Source organism: Pristis pectinata, chromosome 9 (genome assembly GCF_009764475.1).
Source record: "Pristis pectinata isolate sPriPec2 chromosome 9, sPriPec2.1.pri, whole genome shotgun sequence".
In the NCBI taxonomy this organism is placed as follows: Eukaryota; Metazoa; Chordata; class Chondrichthyes; order Rhinopristiformes; family Pristidae; genus Pristis; species Pristis pectinata.
This window is the reverse complement of record NC_067413.1, coordinates 95244426-95264771: the sequence shown is the minus strand read 5'-3', so window position 1 is coordinate 95264771 and position 20346 is coordinate 95244426. Positions and strand designations below refer to the sequence as shown.

The 20346-nt window shown below is 43.8% G+C and overlaps 1 protein-coding gene across 4 annotated transcripts in view; it reads left to right on the top strand.

Moving 5' to 3' along the window:
- LOC127574270 (collagen alpha-1(XV) chain-like) overlaps positions 1–20346 on the top strand; it is a 226190-nt gene that overhangs the window by 185804 nt on the left and 20040 nt on the right. For 2 of the 4 annotated variants that reach the window (XM_052023134.1, XM_052023132.1), the window contains 9 exons: positions 4250–4303; positions 4937–5011; positions 6222–6257; positions 13545–13598; positions 13691–13750; positions 15309–15386; positions 15535–15576; positions 16969–17011; positions 19176–19265. In XM_052023134.1, coding sequence (XP_051879094.1) covers positions 4250–4303; positions 4937–5011; positions 6222–6257; positions 13545–13598; positions 13691–13750; positions 15309–15386; positions 15535–15576; positions 16969–17011; positions 19176–19265 — 532 coding nt within the window. The remainder of the gene's footprint in view (positions 1–4249; positions 4304–4936; positions 5012–6221; positions 6258–13544; positions 13599–13690; positions 13751–15308; positions 15387–15534; positions 15577–16968; positions 17012–19175; positions 19266–20346) is intronic. The other 2 variants (XM_052023136.1, XM_052023133.1) reach the window with 1 other exon arrangement.

The following is a 20346-nucleotide window of genomic DNA, read 5'->3' as shown; positions in this document are numbered from 1 at the left end:
CAGTTGGGGACTGGAGATGGTGGGGGTCTGTGGGGGGGGGGGGGTGGCGGAGGTGGGGGGTCAGGGAGATGGAGTTGGTGGGGGGGGTTAGTCAGGGAGTGGAGATGGTGGGTGTCAGTCGGGGGATGGGAATGTGGTGTCATTCAGGGGACGGAGATGGTGGAAGGTCAGTCAGAGGGGCAATTAGTTGGGGGGTGTGGGGATTCAGACGGGGATGATCAGGTTGATGGGGTCATGGCTGAGCGATCAGTTGGGAAGATTGGTTTGGGAGAGTCTTCTGGCGGAAGATCAAGGTCATTCAGTTTTCATTGGGGTGAAAGCGGTGATTTGTGGGAAGGTTCAGTTGGAGGGATAATCAACGTGGCAGCTTGAAGGAGAGACGGGATGCGGTACTGGAGACATCGGGAAGAATATAAGTGAGCTGGAGCGGGGGGAATCATTCACAGAGGACCTGTCCGGAGGAGGAGGGAGACCATGCAGTCCTTGGCAGCAGTCCAAATAGGGTCAAGCCCTTTAACGCTTGCCAAAGCAGGCCCCATCCCTTTAAGACCTGCTTCACTCTGAACATGACAACACTGTAGATTTTATGCAAATATCAAAAAGATTTTGCCATTTGTCAACGTAGGCGCTCTGTGTGTTGAATAGTTAAAACACATTTATTACTCTTAAATTGTCACCAGCACAAGCTGGAAAATTGCACCACAGTTGGGCTATAAAGTCCAAATTTCACAACGCTGTTACACATCTCCTGCACAGACCCACATTTTGTGATCAGGAGGAGCTGAAACACTGACACAAAGTGACAGGGTCAAAGGCCTGCTTCTGTGCTCCCTATCCTTTGTAATCCCCTGTAATCATTTCAAGCGTAGGATATTACACAAAGAAAGTGGGTCTAGGTTTTCCCATATTGCATGGGTGAGCTGGATAAAACCGTAGATGGGTGGGTTAGTATGTTCACAGACGATACAAAGATTGGTGGTGTTGTGGATAGTGTAGAAGACTGCCAAAGGATACAGCAGGATATAGATCAGTTGCAGATATGGGCAGAGAAATGGTGGGTGGAGTTTCATCCAAGCAAGTGTGAGGTGTTGCACTTTGGGAGATCAAATATAAAGGTACAGCACACCTTTAATGACAAGACCCCTAACATTGTACAGAGGAATGTTGAGGTCCAAGCCCTTAGCTCCCTGAAAGTGGCTGCACAGGTTGATAGGGCAGTAGAGAAGGCATATGGCAGGCTTGCCTTTATTAGTCAAGGCATTGAGTTCAAGAGTCAGGAAATTATTCTTCAGCTTTATAAAACTCTGGTTAGGCCGCATCTGGAGTATTGCATTCAATTCTGGTTACCCCATTTCAAGAAGGATGTGGGGGCTTTGGAGAGGGTGCAGAAGAGATTTAACAGGATGCTACCTGGATTAGAGGGCATGGGCTATAAGGAGAGAACATAGAACATAGAGGTTGGACAAACTTGGGTTGTTTATCTGGAGCGACAGAGGCTGAGGGGAGATCTGATAGAGGTTTATAAGATTATGAGAGGCATAGATAGAATAGGCAGCCAATATCTTTTTCCCAGGTTTGAAATATCTAATACCAGAGGGTTTGCATTTAAGGCGAGAGGGGGTAAGTTCAAAGGAGATGTGCGGGGCAAGTTTTTTACACCGGGAGTGGTGGGTGCCTGGAATGTGCTGCCTGGGTTGGTGGTGGAGGCAAATATGATAGAGGTATTGAAGAGGCCCTTAGATCGGCATATGAATATGCAAAAAATGGAAGGATATGGACATTGAGTAGACAGAAGAGTTTAGTTTAGTTAGGCATTTGATTACTAGTTTAACTAGTTTGGCACAGCATTGTGGATAGCCCACATAGTCCCTTGTATACAGGGTACTAACTGCCCAGTATCACCAATGCCAATGGTAATCTCCTATTTCAAGTGATGTAGATTTGTAACTCCATTCAACGCATCCAGATTACCTGATAAGAACAGTGAACTGTTGTCCCTGTTCAAAAGTCCTCAGCAAATTTGAGTTGCCCATTGCTCAATAATATCAACATCAATGGAATAGTAAACCAGTCAGGTAATGTCAGAAGCAGGAGGTACAATGGAGACTTCATAAAGTTGCCAACTGTGGTGTGTCAAAGTCAAAGCACACAAAGTATGTAGAGTGTGTGGACGTTGCAGGTTGTTATTTGAAGGTACAGGGTCTGCCCTTGTTAGTTCTTTCATTGAAAAGCTTCACTTTGCAGCTTGTTCCTCAGCTGTTACACATATTTCATAATACCTCGTCCTTGCATCGGGGATCAAGCTGGATTTCCTGCAAGATTACATTTAATTTTATCTGTCTTTAGCACCAAGGAAATGACCTGGTTGCTTTGCTGTTTCTCATAATTTTTTACTAATTGTGGCAACAGATTATAGATCAAAATGTCAAATAATCATCTGCAATTTCACAGCTGAAGTACAGTAGGCTTGTGTGTATGTGGTTATTTTCTCGATCTTGGGACATCTCAACTTGCAGTCAGTGAAGCACTTCTATGAATGGGAATTCAGCAGCTAAAGTGTGCACAGCAAAATCTCCCAAACAGCAATGAGCAAGTGACTATATCACCTGATTCAGCTGTCAGTTGAGGGATAAATTCTGGCCGGGAGAGCTCCCGATATCTTTTTTGAATAAGTGGCTTGCCTCCTGATTCTCAAAGCCTTTCCACCAGCTGCAAGGCACGGGTCAACAGCAGAATGGAATGCTCTTCACAGCTCCAACACTCAACCCCATCCAGAACAAGCCACCCTCTGTGGAGCCCTATCACTACCTGAACATTCACTCTGTTCACCACTATGGCTCTCGAAATACCTTCTACATTTCTTCTGAAGACTTGCCAAGACTTCTGTAGCAGCATCTCCCAAACCTTTTTAATGGTTTGAAACAAGGATAGTTCCAACCTCTCTATGTTCTATGTTCTCTCCTTATAGCCCATGCCCTCTAATCCAGGCAGCATCCTGTTAAACCTCTTCTGCACCCTCTCCAAAGCCTCCACATCTTTTCTATAATGGGGCGACCAGAATTGAATGCAATACTCCAGATGTGGCCTAACCAGAGTTTTATAAAGCTGCAACATAACTCCCCGACTCTTGAACTCTGTGCCTCGACTAATAAAGACAAGCATGCCATATGCCTTCATTACACCCAGAACAAGAATAGTTAATGCAAAGGATCACCACCACCTGCAGATTCCCCTGAAGGTTCCAAACCATCCAGACTTGGAAACATATCTCCATTCCTTCAACCTCATCGGTCTTACTCCGCGCCCCCCCCCCCCCCCCCCACTACCCAGCAACATTGTGGGAGTATCTTTACCAGAAGTACTGTGGCAGTTCAAGATGATTCATTGCCACTGTCTTCATCCCATAAGTGAATAAAAACCTGTTTGTCTCATGAAACACAGCAGATTGAATTGAAATCCTCACCCTGGGATCCTGTCCATGAGCTCACTAACCCCGTCTCTGGAAGCTTTTCTTTCCCTACCCTCTTTAAATCCCTTCACCATTCCCATTAAACTCAAGTTTCGGCTCACTAGTTCTCCTAACTCTTACACCACGGATTGTCCATATCTTCACCCCTTCATCGATTTTCTCTGTTCCTCCTCCACAATGGCCCTTGACATGTGCTCCGTATAGAAGATGCTGCAACTTCCTTTATACGTTGGGTACATAAAGGGATTAAATAAATATAGCCTGTTCTTAGATTTTCAGATGCAGCACAAATAATTAAGGAAAAAAACATCTTTCACAACCTTGGGGTGTGCAAAAGCACTTTACAGCCATTGAACTGTGGCCCTGCTGTAACTCAGAGGATATAATAACCAATTCCTGCTCAGCAATGAGATAGCGAGCAGGTAATCTGCGATAAATCGCTGAGGCATAATGGGTTGGAGTTCTTTGCTGTGTTTTAAATGGTGTCCTGGAATCTTTCAGATCCACTCGATAAAGCAGATGAGGACTTGATTTTAGTCTCATGTGAAAGAAGGCACCTCTGACAGAACTGTGCCCCTCACTGCTGTGTTCAGTGGCACAGAGACACAAGCTTCAGACTGAAGTGACAAAATTACCAGCGACACGTCCACCTTTCGTAACTCAAGTATACCAACTAGCCGTTAAAAATATACTTATTGAGTAGCAGTGTGGTTAGAAATATCTTTCGCTCTCCCTCTGTGTTGTCTGGTAACATCATTGGTTATTTTCATTCTTATGCAGGGCCCCAGAGGACCCAAGGGCGACCTTGGTATTCCTGGTTTTCCCGGAATAAAGGTAGGTTCAATCACCATATTTTTGTTGGAAAACCTGAGGTCAAGTAGGCTGAGTATTTTGAAGTATATCGAGGGTAATCTAGAGATCTGTATTTTAGTGATTTGATATTGGTGCTTCAAAGCTTCTAAAGGTTTCAGAGCTATCCCGTGTGAAATATTGTCGGGAAACTCTTTCCACATGCAGAAACATCAGTGAACGTCTCCAATCGGCCATTGACTGGGATAGCGGTCAGTGTGTCCCCTCCCTTCACCTCAGCCTGATTTACATCTTTTCTTTGCTTGACCTGGACTAGGAATATGACCTAGGCTGAGAAAGAGAATCGATGGCAGAACCTCATGTTAGGAGAACACCTGTAGGCTGTCATTGTTTACCACCTCACCCCATGAACATCCAAGGTAGATAGGAGTACGTAAAGGTCCAGATGATGGGGTGTCTGCAGTAGTGAAAGTAAGTAGACCTTACCATTTCCTTTTTGTCTCCAGTCTTTCGTGCCTCCTGTTCTTTCTGCTCCTCTTAAGTGTCCTTCCTGCCAACAATGTAGATGAGAAGCCAGCCTCCACATGCCACACACAGGCCTTCACCATTTTTGCACTCTCTTGGTAAACTGGAAACTGTCTTTTGTTTTGGCTGCAGGGTGAAAAGGGTGAATCTGGAGCCATTATAGCCGCAGATGGATCACTGCTGGCCTCAACACTAAAAGGGCAAAAGGTGAGCGTAGCAAACGAGTGGAAGGGACTTTTAATTGTTCTCTTGGTGCAACTAAACCAATATTGCTTGATGCACTAATTCCTGGCTATTGATCAAGTAATTGTACAGTAGTGTAGTGGTTAGTGTAACGGTATTACAGCGCCAACGACCCAGGTTCAATTCCTGCTGCTGACTGTAAGTAGTTTGTACGTTCTCCCCATGTGTCTGCGTGGGTTTCCTCCAGGTGCTCCGGTTTCCTCCCACATTCCAAAGATGTACGGGTTAGGAAGCTGTGGGCATGCTATGTTGGCACCGGAAGTGTGGCAATACTTGTGGGCTGCCTCCAAAGCATTCTCAGTAATGCAAAAAGATGAATTTGGTATTGGTATTGGTTTATTATTGTCACTTGTACCGAGGTACAGTGAAAAACTTGTCTTGCATACCGATCGTACAGATCAATTCATTACACAGTGCAGTTACATTGAGTTAGTACAGAGTGCATTGATGTAGTGCAGGTAAAAACAATAACAGTACAAAGTGTCACAGCTACAGAGAAAGTGCAGTGCAATAAGGAGCAAGGTCACAACAAGTAGATCGTGAAGTCATAGTCCATCTCATTGTATAAGGGAACCGTTCAATATTCTTATCACAGTGGGGTAGAAGCTGTCCTTGAGCCTGGTGGTACGTGCCCTCAGGCTCCTGTATCTTCTACCCAATGGAAGAGGAGAGAAGAGAGAATGACCCGGGTGGGTGGGGTCTTTGATTATGCTGGCTGCTTCACCAAGACAATGAGAGGTAAAGACAGAGTCCAAGGAGGGGAGGCTGGTGGTAACACACATTTCACTGTGTTTTTCGATGTACATGTAAGATAAGATAAGATATCTTTATTAGTCACATGTACATCGAAACACACAGTGAAATACATCTTTTACGTAGAGTGTTCTGGGGGCAGCCTGAAAGTGTCGCCACATTTCTGGCACCAACATAGCATGCCCACAACTTCCTAACCCGTACGTCTTTGGAATGTGGGAGGAAACCGGAGCACCCGGAGGAAACCCATGCAGACACACGGGGACAACGTACAAACTCCTTACAGACAGCGGTGGGAATTGAACCCGGGTCGCTGGCGCTGTAAATCGTTACACTAACTGCTACACTACCATGCCTGCCCAGTAAATGACTAATAAATAAATATCTTATATCTTAATATCTTATCTTATCTTCCTCACAGGGTCAGCCTGGCCTTCAGGGACCCTCTGGACCTCCGGTAGGAAGGTTTTACACATTAGACCTGCTTTTCTTGCATGAATCATATGTTCCCTTGTAAATTATAATACTTCCCTAACTGGACTTCAGATTAGTTATGAGAACTGCAGACGGCACAAAAAGAGATTTGTCCAAATGCTACTGGGGATGAGGATTCATGTGGTGAGGATTCATGCTGGGATTGATCACCTCAGCCTTCTGATGCTGAAGAACATCTCCAGCGGAAGTATTCGAAATAATCATGGCATTTGACAGAGCAAATATGCTTCCTCAGTAGCCAGCGGATAAAAATATAAGGGGATAGCGGCAAGTGACTTTGCAGGCGTGTGATGTCACTCAGAAGCGTGCGGGTCATTTAAAAAGAAGACTGCCATATCCAGCGCGCAGCATCGGAGTGGGCAGCTGAATGAGAGGGTGCAGGGCGATTTGGGCTTTGGCTCAACGGGCTTCAGTGAGACCGGGTAAGAGGCGAGAGTTATAGAGCGGGTGTAAGTCACTGGTTTATTTATCTCAGTAGATAGTATTGAACAGTGCCATAGCAGTATCCATCTGGGGTTGGTCTTATGTTTGGAGTGCCAGATGTGGGGAACCTGGGAGACCACCAGCCTCCCAGATGACTACATCTGCACAAAGTGCATCGAGATGCAGCTCCTCAAGGAACGTATTGAGAGTCTGAAGCAGCAGCTCGATGACCTTCAGCTGATTAGGGAAGTTATAAAGAGTATGTAGACAGTACCTCTATGGCAGTCCCCCTCAAAAATCGGTATCTCATTTTAGATTCTGTTGGAGAGGATGACCCTGGACTTTGGCACCGTGCCTGGTGCTGTAGTCCAGAGGGGAAGGAGTAATGCAGTGGTTATTGGGGATTCTATAGTGAGGGGAACGGATAAGAGATTCCGTGAACCCGATCAATGAATCCCAGATGGTGTGTTGCCTCCCTGGTGCCAGGATACGGGATGTCACGGACTGGGTCCAGAACATTCTGAGGGAAGAGGGTGATCAGCCAAGAGTCTTGGTACATGTAGGTACCAATGACATAGGTAGAAAAAGGGAAGAGGTCTTGAAGGAGGAATACAAGGAGTTAGGAAGAAAGTTGAGAAGTAGGACCTCAAGGGTGGTAATTTCAGGATTACTAACTGTGCCACGTGCCAACGGTAGAAAGAATAGAAAGATCTGGCAGATGAATGTGTGGCTGAGTGACTGGTGCAGGGGGCAGGGCTTCAGATTTCTGGATCATTGGGACCTTTTTTGGGGGAGGTATGACCTATTCACTAAGGATGGGTTACACCTAAACTCCAAGGGGTCCAATATCCTGGCGGGAATATTTAATTTAGCTGTTGGGGAGGGTTTAAACTAATCTGGCAGGGGGATGGAAACCAGGATGTTAGGATACAAGATGTTAGGGTAAAGGAGGAGGTTTATAGAAAAAAGTCCAAGACAGTGTGCAGTGAGGATGGTAAGAAGGACAGGCAGGTGAAAAGTCAGGATAATTTGCTGAACAATAGAAGTACAACAAAATCAGCCACAGATACGGGCCTAAATGTACTATATTTAAATGCACATAGCATTAGGAATAAAGTGGATGACCTAGTGGCACAACTACAGATTAATAAATACGACATTGTGGCAATCACCGAGTCATGGCTTTATGACGGATGTGATTGGGAACTAAATGTCGAGGGGTACACAGTGTATAGGAAGGATAGGCGGGTAGGCAGAGGGGGTGGTGTGGCCCTGATGGTTAGTAATGATATAAAATCAATAGAAAGGAAGGACATTGGGTCAGAAGAAGTGGAATCCTTATGGGTGGAGCTAAGAAATAGCAAGGGTAAAAGGACAATAATAGCAGTTATATATAGGCCCCCTAATAGCAGTCAGGAAGTAGACCATAAGTTGCAGTTAGAAATAGAAAAAGCATGCCAGAGTGACAACGTTAAGATAATTATGGGGGATTTTAACATGAAGGTGGACTGGGAAACCCAGCAAGGCAGTAGATCTCAGGAGAGTGAGTTTGTAGAATGTCTACGGGACAGCTTTTTGGAGCAACTTGTTGATAAGCCCACCAGGGGATCAGCTGTTTTGGATTGGGTGCTGTGTAACGATCTGGAGGTGATTAGGGAACTAAAGGTAAAGGAACCATTAGGAACTAGTGATCACAATATGATTGAGTTCAGTTTCAAATTTGAGAAGGAGAAGCTGATAACTGGTGCATCGATATTTCAGTGGAACAAAGGAAATTACAGTGGTATGAGAGAGGAGTTGGCCCAAATTGATTGGAAGAGTAAGCTAGCTGGAGGGACGGCAGAGCAGAAATGGATAGAATTTCTACAGGAAATAAGGAAAATGCAGGATAGATATATTCCAAGAAAAAAGAAGGTTTTGAATGGAAAAAAGGCACAAATGTGGATAACGAGAGAGGTTAAGGCTAAAATAAGAGCAAAAGGGAGGGCATACAAGGAAGCAAGAATTAGTGGGAAAACAGAAGACTGGGAAACTTTTAAAAACCTGCAGAAAGAAACAAAGAAGGTCATTAGGAAGGAAAAGATGAATTATGAAAAGAAGTTGGCAGATAACATCCGAAAGCATACTAAGAGTTTTTTTTAAATATATGAAGGGTAAAAGAGAGACACGGGTTGATATAGGACCAATCGATAACGGTGCGGAAGAGATTATAATGATTGATAGAGAGGTGGCAGAGGAACTAAATGAGTATTTTGCATCGGTCTTCACTGTGGAGGACATCAGCAATATACCGGATAGTCAGGGGTCTCAAGGAATGGAACTGAGTTCAGTTAAGATTACTAGAGAGAAGGTGCTAGGAAAGCTAAATGGACTAAAGACAGATAAGTCTCCAGGACCAAATGAGGTGCATCCCAGGATTCTGAAGGAGGTGGCTTTAGAGATTGCAGAAGCACTGGTGATAATTTTCCAGGAATCAATAGACTCCGGCATGGTTCCAGAGGACTGGAGGGTCACAAATGTAGTTCCGCTGTATAAGAAAGGTGGGAGGCAGCATAAAGGAAACCACAGACCTATTAGTCTGACATCGGTGGTGGGAAAGTTATTAGAATCGATCCTCAAGGATGAGGTTATGGAATACCTAGAGGTGCAAGGCAAGATAGGTCCAAGCCAGCATGGTTTCGTGAAGGGAAGATCCTGCCTGACCAACCTATTGGAGTTTTTTGAGGAAATCTCAGGTAGGGTGGATAAGGGAGAGGCTGTGGATGTTGTGTATTTAGGCTTTCAAAAGGCCTTCGACAAGGTGCCACACAAGAGACTGATTAATAAGATGAGAGCTCATGGAATTACAGGTAGGATAACAGAATGGGTGGAGCATTGGCTGGTTGGCAGAAAGCAAAGGGTGGGAATAACAGGATCCTGTTCTGGTTGGCTACCGGTTACTAGTGGTGTTCCGCAGGGGTCGGTGTTGGGGTCGTTTCTTTTTACTTTGTACATTAACAATTTGGATGATGGAGTAAATGGTTTTGTGGCTAAGTTTGCGGATGACACCAAGATAGGTGGAGGAGTAGGGAGTATTGAGGAGACAGGAAGGTTGCAGAGAGACCTAGATAGTTTAGGAGAATGGGCAAGGAAATAGCAGATGAGATTCAATGTTGAGAAATGTGCCGTTGTACACTTTGGAAACAGAAATAAACGGGCAGATTATTATCTAGAAGGGGATAAAATTCAAAGTACAGAAGTACAAAGGGACTTGGGGGTTCTCATGCAGGATACCCTAAAGGTTAACCACCAGGTCAGATCAGCAGTAAGGAAAGCAAATGCTATGTTGGCATTCATTTCGAGAGATGTAGTGTATTAAAGAGGGAGGTGTTGATGAGGCTCTACAGGGCACTAGTGAGGCCTCATTTGAAATACTGTGTGCCGTTTTGGGCCCCATATCTTAGGAAGGATGTGCTGATGTTGGAGAGGGTTCAGAGAAGATTTACGAGGATGATTCCTGGAATGAAAGGGCTTACACATGATGAGCGTTTGTTGGCTCTTGGACCGTACTCACTGGAGTACAGAAGAATGAGAGGGGACCTCATAGAAATATTTAGAATGTTGAAAGGACTGGACAGAGTAGGTGTGACCAAGCTGTTTCCCTTGGTGGGTGAGTCCAGGACTAGAGGGCACAATCTTAGAATTAGAAGGTACAGGTTTAAAACAGAGTTGAGGAAAAATTTCTTTAGCCAGAGGGTAGTGAATTTATGGAATTCTTTGCCACGTACAGCAGTGGAGGCCAGATCATTGGAGGCATTTAAGGGGGAGATTGGTAGTTATCTAATTAGTCAAGGTATCAAGGGATATGGGGATAAGGCCAGAAATTGGGGCTAGAAAGGAAGTGTTTTCTTTCTCATGGACATTCCCCCATTTCTCATTTCTTTTTCCCTTTCTTTTCTTTGGAGCAGACTCGATGGGCCGAATGGCCTACTTCTGCTCCCTTGTCTTGTGATCTTGTGATCTTGTGATGTGGAGAAATATTTTTATGCAGGCAAATGTGAAGCTCTGGAGTACATAGCCTGAAAGGGCAAAGGAGGCAGATTTAACAGTAACGACAAAAGAGAGTGGGTCAAAAACCTGAACACGAAAACATTGCAGGTCTGTGGGAAAAGAGGGAGGAGTGGCTTTAATCAGGGAGCTCTTTGAAAAAGCCAGTGCAGGTGCAATGCATTGAACAGCCTCTCTCTCTGTTGTACATGTGATTCTTTAACTACTTTTCTTTGTTTTTCATTATTCTTACGGCTAAAAACAAAATCTGTTTTCCATCGCATTTTAAAATTTGTTGCATTTGTTCTTGAGGTAGAAGCATGATATTTTACAGCAGGTTTGGCTTGTTACAGTGTAGATGAACTGATGCCAAATACTTGATTAAGGGAGAAACAGCCCCCTTCTCCAGATGTTTAATGAAGAATATTCGGCAATTCGTACATAGGACTTACTGAGATTAATCCTGCCAACTTCCAGCAGTAAGCCATGCAGGAGCTGCAGAAATTAATTCTACCCACAGTGTCAGGCGGTCAACATTTCGGGTCAAGATCCTTCTTCAGGACTGAAGATAGGAAAAGGAGAAGCCCAATATATAGGAGGGAAAAGCAGAGCAGTGATAGGTGGACAGGAGAGGGGAGGCGGGGTGGGCACAGGGTGGTGATAGATGCAGGTAAGAGATGGTGATAGGCAGGTGCGGGGGAGGAGGGGAGAGTAGATCCACCGGGGGATGGGTCAAAGGTAAGGAGAGTAAAAAAAAGGGTTTAGTAAAAGGAGAGATAGGCTAGGAAAGAGAAGGAAAGAAGAGGCATGGTTGTGTGGGGGGGGGTGGGTGTGGGGAAGGGGTGTGGGGATTACATCTCTGCCCGATGGCGAGAGACCCCACCCTGCCTGCCAGCCCACATGAGGGAGTGATGGTACATTCCAGTACCGCCTGTGGAATTGGACGCAATTATAGATTACAATGGTAAGGGTTGCTAAGCAAATAAATGGGAAATTCTAAATAGTATTTTCATATCCTAAATTTTGGAATAATGGAATAAATTATGTTAAAATCACCTTTTCAATGCCTGTTCTTCACTCAACATCCACTTTGCCCTGTATAAAGTGGACGTCTGACAATTACGTGAATAGCAGGCAAGGGGATACTAGATCATATTACTGAAGTGTTAACCCAGAGAATTTGAGCTTGAGAATTTGGATTCATTTTTAAAAATCCAGAAATATAAAAGTCTGGTTTCTGTAAAAGTGGCAGTGAGGTTGGGGCGGTGGGGGAGGTAGAGGTGGGGTTGATACACCGTAAGGGAGATGTTTACCCTGCTCAGTTGTTTTGTGACTCCACTCCCACACCACTGTGTGTAACTCTTAACTGACCACTGAGGTGACAGAGCAGGCTGCTGCAAAGATGAAGAGCAGCTTCACTACAGCAGTTCGAGAAGAAAGCCCATCACCAACTCCTCGGTAACCAGGGATAGACAATACTGGTGTAGTAATGCCCAGCTCCTGAGAGTAACTCTGGAAAGGTTCATACTAAAACCTCCTCTGGGACGGTCTACATGACACACAAATTGACTAAGAACTGACTGATGGAATGGTTAAACCTTTAAAACTTTATTTATACAGCACGGTAACAGGCCCTTCCAGCCCAATTACACCCATGTTAACCTACTAACCCGTATGTCTTTGGAATGTGGGAGGAAACCGGAGTACCCGGAGGAAACCCATGCAGACACGGGGAGAACATACAAACTCTTTATAGACAGCGGCGGGAATTGAACCCCGATTGCTGGCGCTGTAAAAGATTCACGCTAACTGCTACACTACCGTGCCACTCAGTTGAGCTGAGGCTACAGAGATGCTGTAGCTTGAAGTAGCTAGGCTCAAGCAATGTTAGACTCCCTTTCAGTTGACCAATGGTGGGTTTAACTGCACTTCTCAACTGATGCTTCAGTACAACAATGAGAAAGTATTGCAGTGTCAAGTTGCTGAGTCAAAATTCAGTTCTGCAACACATGATTGTTGTGAACTATGGTATCTTTTTCCCGTTATTGAGCGATCCAATACCAGAGGGCATGCATTTAAGGTGAGGGGGGCAGGTTCAGAACAGACGTGAGGGGTACATTTTTTGCTCAGAGTGGTGGATGCCTGGAATGCGTTGCCTGATAGGGTGGTGAAGGCAAGTTCATTGGGGGCTTTTAAGAGGGGCTTGGATGGGCACATGAATGAGAGGGAGATGGAGGGATATGGGCATTCTGTAGGCAGGAAGGATTAGCTATGTCAGCACAAAGTTGTGGGCCGAAGGGCCTGTTCTGTGCTGTACTGTCCTATGTTCTATGTTCACCCCCCTCCCAGCTGAGTTGTGCAGCCAATAGTTGGTGTACAAGGCACTAGGTGGAGACAGCACAGAGTTGGAGAATTGCTTATATCAGAGAGGCAGAAAGTCAATTTTATTCCCCATCATAATCCTCATGCACGTTCTCAGTGGGCTTCCCGCCTGAGCCACCTTTGCAGGGGATCCAACCAAGGCCCCACTTCAGTGAAAGGTTCCCTGACGGCTTACGGAAGGAGGAAATAGAACTGTTCTGGGTTTCCCCAAGCAGGGGCCTTAAGGTGGGGACGGCAAATGATTAAGGTCTTCTCGTGGCTATTTCAGACCAGCATTAGATTATGTATCCTTTTAAATTAAACCTGTGTTTGTATTTCTTTTGAAACAATAGAAATTGTTTTATATGTCCTAATTTGAAACAAATGCAAATGTGATTCAATGTCATTCAAAATCTTTTGTACCTGCATTTGTTTGTAGGGGCCAATGGGGCATCCTGGACCAAAGGGAGAATTTGGTTTTCCTGGCAGACATGTAAGTTCATAGACATTACAGAAAGGGAAAACAGAATTAAATATTCATAACCATATAAGTAAATAATTATTTGACATGTTTTATTTTTGTAGGGTCGTCCAGGAATAAATGGCAGAAAGGGTCAGAAAGGTGAACCTGCATTAACTCCTGTGGTACGTGTGTTCTGGTGAGATCTGATCTTTGCACCTTTTATTTCGGTTGGTTTACTAAGTGTTCCTCGAGAGGTCTGGATACAGCCCAGAGGTGCACACTGAGTGTTTAATTCATACTGTGCTGGACTGTTACACTTTTCTGAGGGAGCTGCCGTTCAGCTGCTAGTTCCATTCATTTGTTTTCCACCCTCACCAGATAAATCAATATTACTTGACTTATCTCACGCCGTTTCGAACACCATCTATTTCTCTCTTCTGCCAAGGGCTCCCTCCCTCTCACACTAGTTCCACAATTGGAAAAAATATTGAACTTAAGTAAAATTGTAGACTAACCAATGTCCACCTCTCAGCTTATGTTAGATATTATGACCAAATAAAAGTCCAGCTTACTGGAATTATCCTTTTATTTTTATGGAATTGTATGGATGACTCCATTTTTGGAGAGAGAAGAACTAACTTGGTTTTATGCTCGTGATATTAGTTTGCTGATCATTAATAAAACTCTTGTCAGTCCCATGGCAGCATCCTATATTGGCTTGTCATATGTCAACAGTGATATTTTGCATCAGTTCCTCATGTTCAGAATTAATGTGGTAAAATTCCCAACAACCCCAAATCTGTTTGTTTGGAAACTTTGGTGATTCAATGCCTGGCTCAGCCATCAGCCCGGAGTGTGAGTCAGGGCTCCAGACTGCAAGTGGGAGGTGCAGATAGAGCCAGGGGTCCAGAGTCTAGGCTGGGTGTGTGGCTGTGCCCAGATACCAGACCGTGACTGGCTGTGGCGGGATTAGGGTCAGGAACTCCAGTACCTGAGTAAGTTTCTGGCAGGAGCCTGTGTCTGGAATTCTTATGTGGTCCAACTCTCTTTAAACTCATCTGGGCTCAGTTTCCCACTCCCTGTATACATATATTAAAAAAAAAAGGTGAAATAGAGGTGTGATGGGGTACTATTCAAGTCAAGTCAAGTCAAGCTACACTTGTCATTCCCCCATATGCTATAAAAACATGTGGAGGAATGAAATGTCGTTTCCCCCAGACTCACACAACAGAGGACATACATAGAACAGAGGACATACAATAAACGCAGACAAAAAAATTTTGCAAGTACAAATAGTGCAAAAAATGGTATATACAGAATACAAAATTAGTGCAGGGTTAGTGCAAAACCGAGTTGGACGAAGAGAATACAGAACTCAGTGTGTTGGACTAAATGTATAAACATGTTCAGCAGCAGCCAAAGTTCTTATACGCCATTGTGCAAACCAGGGCCTTTGACGCGGCATTTGTCTGAAACTGACTCCAGGGTATTCAGGAGCCTGACAGCCTGGGGGAAGAAACTGTTGTACAGTCGAGTAGTTCTGGCCCGGATGCTCCGGTACCGCTTGCCAGACAGCAGTGGGACAAATAGGTCGTGGGAGGGATGAGAGGGGTCATCAATGATTCTGCAGACCTTACGTGTGCATCGTGTGTTGTAGATATCCAGGATGGAGGGAAGAGGCACTCCATGTTCATGAAACAATGAGTAACAGAAATGTCAATGATCTGATTCCATTTTCAGGGACCTGTTGGGCCACCAGGACCTCCGGGACCTCCTGGACCTCCAGGACCTCCTGGTCGAATTCTCAACATAAAAGGAGTAAGTTATCTATCTGTTCTTTGGGTTGCCCCGTCATTCTCCAAATTGCTCTTTTCCCATTTGGTTATCTACTTTTTTTAATCACACATACGTGTTTACTTTGCACTTGTTTTTAATTGCCAATTCGTTTTCCTTCAACTTTGAATAGACAGTTTTTCCAGTTCCTCCCAGGCCGCACTGCAAAATGCCCGTAAGTGTAATGAAGAATGCCATGATCATGCTCTTAAAGTCCCCATTGACAAATGGAAACCCAACGTTTTGATAACCCAGCCATGAACGTATGCTCGGTTCTCTGTTCATTAATAATTCTTGAGACCTCTTTCTTACTGCCTGTGCTTGTCTTAAATGCTACAGCTTACATCCTTAACACTTCAAAAGTAAGTATTCATTTCTTATTAAAAATTGGACCCATTGCTTGAGGCTGACCTCAGACCTGATGTCTCGTGCCTTAACGTGAAGATGTGAACAGCCTTTGGAAATGTTCTTGTCCTGTGAAGCAGTAGTACTGTCTCATGAAATGCACACCACAGGAGGCATTGATATAGCCAGGATGTCATTTCTGCATGTTACATTAATATCAATATTATACATATATTAATCTGCCATCTGGTATTCTTGTTTTTCTGAAACAGCAACAAAAATATTTGTTGCTTAGCAGTTTGATTAAAACATTTGATTCACATCCTTGCAATGTTGTGAGACTTCACAGCCAGCACATTGCCAATGATTCTATCTGTTTGCCATTCCTAGACCCCTGCCACAAGAAGGAAGCCTGTCAACCTTAGTGTCTCTGATGGCTCCCTGATGGAGTCCTGGTCCGACACTCTCAGCTCTTCCGCCTTGTCCTGCAAAGTTTTCTTTGCTGCAGTGGCGCCAAGGCTCTTCTGGGACCATCCAAACCTAGTGAAGACGTAACCCTCAGACTCACCATCTCAAAGCATTCACCATGTCTTCACCTTAAACTTCCTGCACTTGCATGAGAGACAGAACTTTCAGAGCAATTTCCAGAGGCTAACAGAATTGTCAAAGTCCTTGTCAAAGAACCGTATGAAAAGCATGAAATTAAATAAAAAATGTTTGCGGCATGATGCATGGCATTGATGTGATGGTTAATTGTTTTGCATGACAAGGTGAATGAGAATGCATACTGTAGCTGAATTGTGACAGCGGCTGCCTACAATGCAGCTTCTGCTGGGTAGAAAAGTGTTGTACAGCAGAGTCTGGATAAACACACACCTGATCTATGAACACCCCAGTGTCTCCAACTACTTTCGAGTTCTCAAGTGAGAAATGCTCTGCTCATTTAAGCATTCTATTTATTGAGATTCAATGCATTTAAATTTGTATATGAATGCAAATTTATGCCAACTATAAGTTGTTAGAAGTAAGTCATTTCTGCTTCATTTTATTAAAATAGGATTTACATACAGTGGTTGAAAGGTGTAAATAAAAACCAGTAAGAGATATTGTTAATTGAAAAAAAGGTAATCCTGATTTTTTAAGTGCATTTGCTAGCTGGTGTTGTGGGCTAATACAGTTCGTAGTCACTGACATCTGGTTTCTTGCTCTCCTTCTCTTTTAGATAAATGGTCAATTTAAACAGCAAGAGGACTTCAACTTTCTGGGTAGGTTAACCTGTTGTCCACCTGCTCAGATTTGCAATTCTTTTATTAAAATGATTTCTCTGGATGTGATTTCATTTTGTGGGAAAGAATGCATGCTTGTTTCTCCTGCATTCATTTAGTCCCTACATGAAAATGAGCAAGCTATTACCAGCAGCTGAACAAAACTCCTTGTTCATCCTGATCAGGGTTTCAGCCTGAAGAATCATTTAGCTCATGACCGCCCCATCACTTGTATCAATCTGTTCCAACCTATGGTTATAGTTTCAGTTTTTCATTTGTTCATACATCCAGAATGGCAAGACAGATAGCTCTGTCTAAATCTATCTGTCAATCTGATTGAATGCTTTTCTCTAACAATGTACGATCCACTTTGTTGCTTCAATGATACTTAGAAATTATTGGTATTGGTATTGGTTTATTATTGTCAATTGTACCAAGGTACAGTGAAAAACTTGACTTGCATACCGATCGTACAGGTCAATTCATTACACAGTGCGTTGAGGTAGTACAGGGTAAAAACAATAACAGAATACAGAGTAAAGTGTCACAGCTGCAGGGAAGTTCATCACAGGTAGACAATAAGGTGCAAGGTCAAACAAGGTAGATTGTGAGGTCAAGAGTCCATCTATTAAAAGAATGAGGGAGGATATCAGAAAAAAGGTTGGAGGAACAACACCACATATTCCACCTTGGGAGTCTCCAACCTGATGGCCTCAACATTGATTTCTCCAACTTCCGGTAACCTCTCCCCTTTGTCTATTCCTCCCCACTCCTTTGTCTTCCCTTATTCCTGTGGCTCCCTTCCCCCACCTTGATGACCTGCCCATCTCCTCTCCTCCCCTCCCCCATCCTTTAGTCCATGGTTCACTGCCCTCTCCTTCCAGATTCCTTCTTCTTCAGCCCTCTGCCTCTTCTCCCTGTCACCTCTCAGCTTATTACATCTTCCACCCTCCCCCACCAGCCGACCTACCCCCTCTCACCTGGACTCACCTATCACCTGCCTGCGTGTGCTCCTCCCCCTCCCCCCACCTTCTTATTCTGGCTTCTGCCCTCTTCCTTTCCGGTCCTGATGAAGGGTCTCGGCCCGAAAAGTCGACCGTTTATTTCCCTCCACGGATGCTGCCTGACCTGCTGAGTTCCTCCAGCACTTTTTGTGTGTTGATCCAGATTCCAGCATCTGCAGAATCTCTTGCATCTCCGGGGAGGATATCAGAATGTCTTGTGCATAAATGGTCTACTCGTGTTTTGAATGCAGGGTCTGCACAAACCTGCCCATTTGTTCTCTCTGAGCTTTGCGAGCAGTTGGACACAGATAAAAGCAAGAAGCTAACTTCTCTGATCAGACTTTGCCCAAAGTTCTTAAATTAACAATGATAGCCAGAGTTTTTACTATTCTCCATTGAATTTGATTCTGAAGGCCAAATAACATTTAAAGAATTAGAAAGGGGGTTGTGAATGTTCTGGCAGCAACTTCAACTTGACTAAAGTACAGAAAAAAATAAATTTCAATTATACAGGATGAACGGTTTTATGAAACTTTTTGAAGTGGTGAAATATTGCATTAAAATATGGTGGACATTTCAGTTTGCACAGTGTTTAGTCTGCTGATTTAAAAATAATTTATATACTTAAGGCCTTTAATGTCGATGACATCCATTGTTAAAGGCTCCAAAACAATTGAATGGGGGAGATGGGAAAATCAGAGCCAGAGCAGATTGTGGCTGTGAAACTTGTTGGAGCATCTATCCCATTGTCTCATCATCTGCTGGTATTTGATGATAGTAATGACCTTACGTCATTAAACAGAAAAAGGAGTCTCCTTACCTCTGAGAGAAGTAAACTCAAGCACATGTCTTGCTGCTTGCCGTAGGATGTATCAGGAAAACCCAATGATATAACCTATTGAGAAGACTGATCTTCCAAGTCAGCATGGTTATTTGTGTGAACGTGCTTAATAAAATAGAACACGTTTACGGAATCTGTCCACCAGTTGTCACAGCACTATCGCACTTTGGCAGCTTTTCTTAAAGAAATGTTTCTTTGGAAGTATCTGTGCCCCATTCATAATCAGTTCTGCCACGTGTGGTGGAATTAGCTCATCAGTCGAGAATGGCACCTTCTGATTTACGGAAATATATAATCAACATGTGTTCATTTCTCCAAGGACTGAAGGGGGAGAAGGGTTCCTTTGGATTATTTGGACCGAAAGGTGGTAAAGGTGAAAAGGGGGAGCAAGGTGCCCCAGGACTGCCAGGTATTGTGAAATGTTTTATTCCTTTCCAATGTAAAAATTTTAACTGTATGTTATGTGAAGAAGTAGTTTTACTGGCCATTGATTTGTATGATCTTAGAGAGATTATGTTATGTTATAGATGACATTGTACAACTTCAAAGAATCAAAAATAACTCACCTCACCTCTGCATGGGAGCCAATAGATTCTCACCCTCTTCAACTGGTGAGCCATCTGTGTTTGCCAGAACATTGACCAGGTGTTAAAATGAGGCCCATCCCTCAAATGACTGCAACAAGAGCTTGAATTTGGAATTGACTTTGATCTTAAGGAAGTATACATTAGTAAATTTCACTGCATTAATACAAATGTACACAAGATATTAAGTCTTGTGTCTGAAATGATTCAGTGAAAGCGTCATGACTCTCAGTCAGTAGGTTTTGAATTCAACTTCCACTGAGAGACCTGGGTGCATGTTACAGACCTATACTTCAGTGCAGTCTGGAAGTCCCATTGTTGGATGAGCATTAAACCCCAATTATCACTGAGCCTCACAGCAAATATAGAAGATCCCATGGGAGCATTTTGAAGAAGATTAGAGCAGTTCTCCCCGATGGCCAGGCCAACATTTAACACTCAACCAACAACTAAAAACAGATGCCCTGCTCCTCAAACAGTGATGTTTGTCTGACGACGCTGTTCATAACTTGGCTGCCATGTTCCCAAGCGGCACTTCAGAAGAATACCATTGACAGCAACGTGTTTAAAGTTGCCCTGTGTTTATGAAAAGTGCCATTGAAATACAAATCTTGCTTTATGTTCTTTTGATTATATCAACACAGATTTCAATAAGTTAAAAATTATTGCATAAGGTTCCTCTTTTAAGTTTTTTTTCTAAAATGAACCTTTTGGCAGGATCTTCCTGTAGCCCCATAATTCCAAAGTGAATTCAAATCCTCAATGCCAGGGCCCTCTAAATTTCTAAATATGAGGATAATTAACTGAGATTGCTCTGTCAACAGGGAGTCTGACTCAGTTATGCTGGGAAAAAGGACCTGCCATTTATGTAGCAGCTTTCCCAATCTCAGGATGTCCCAAAGCACT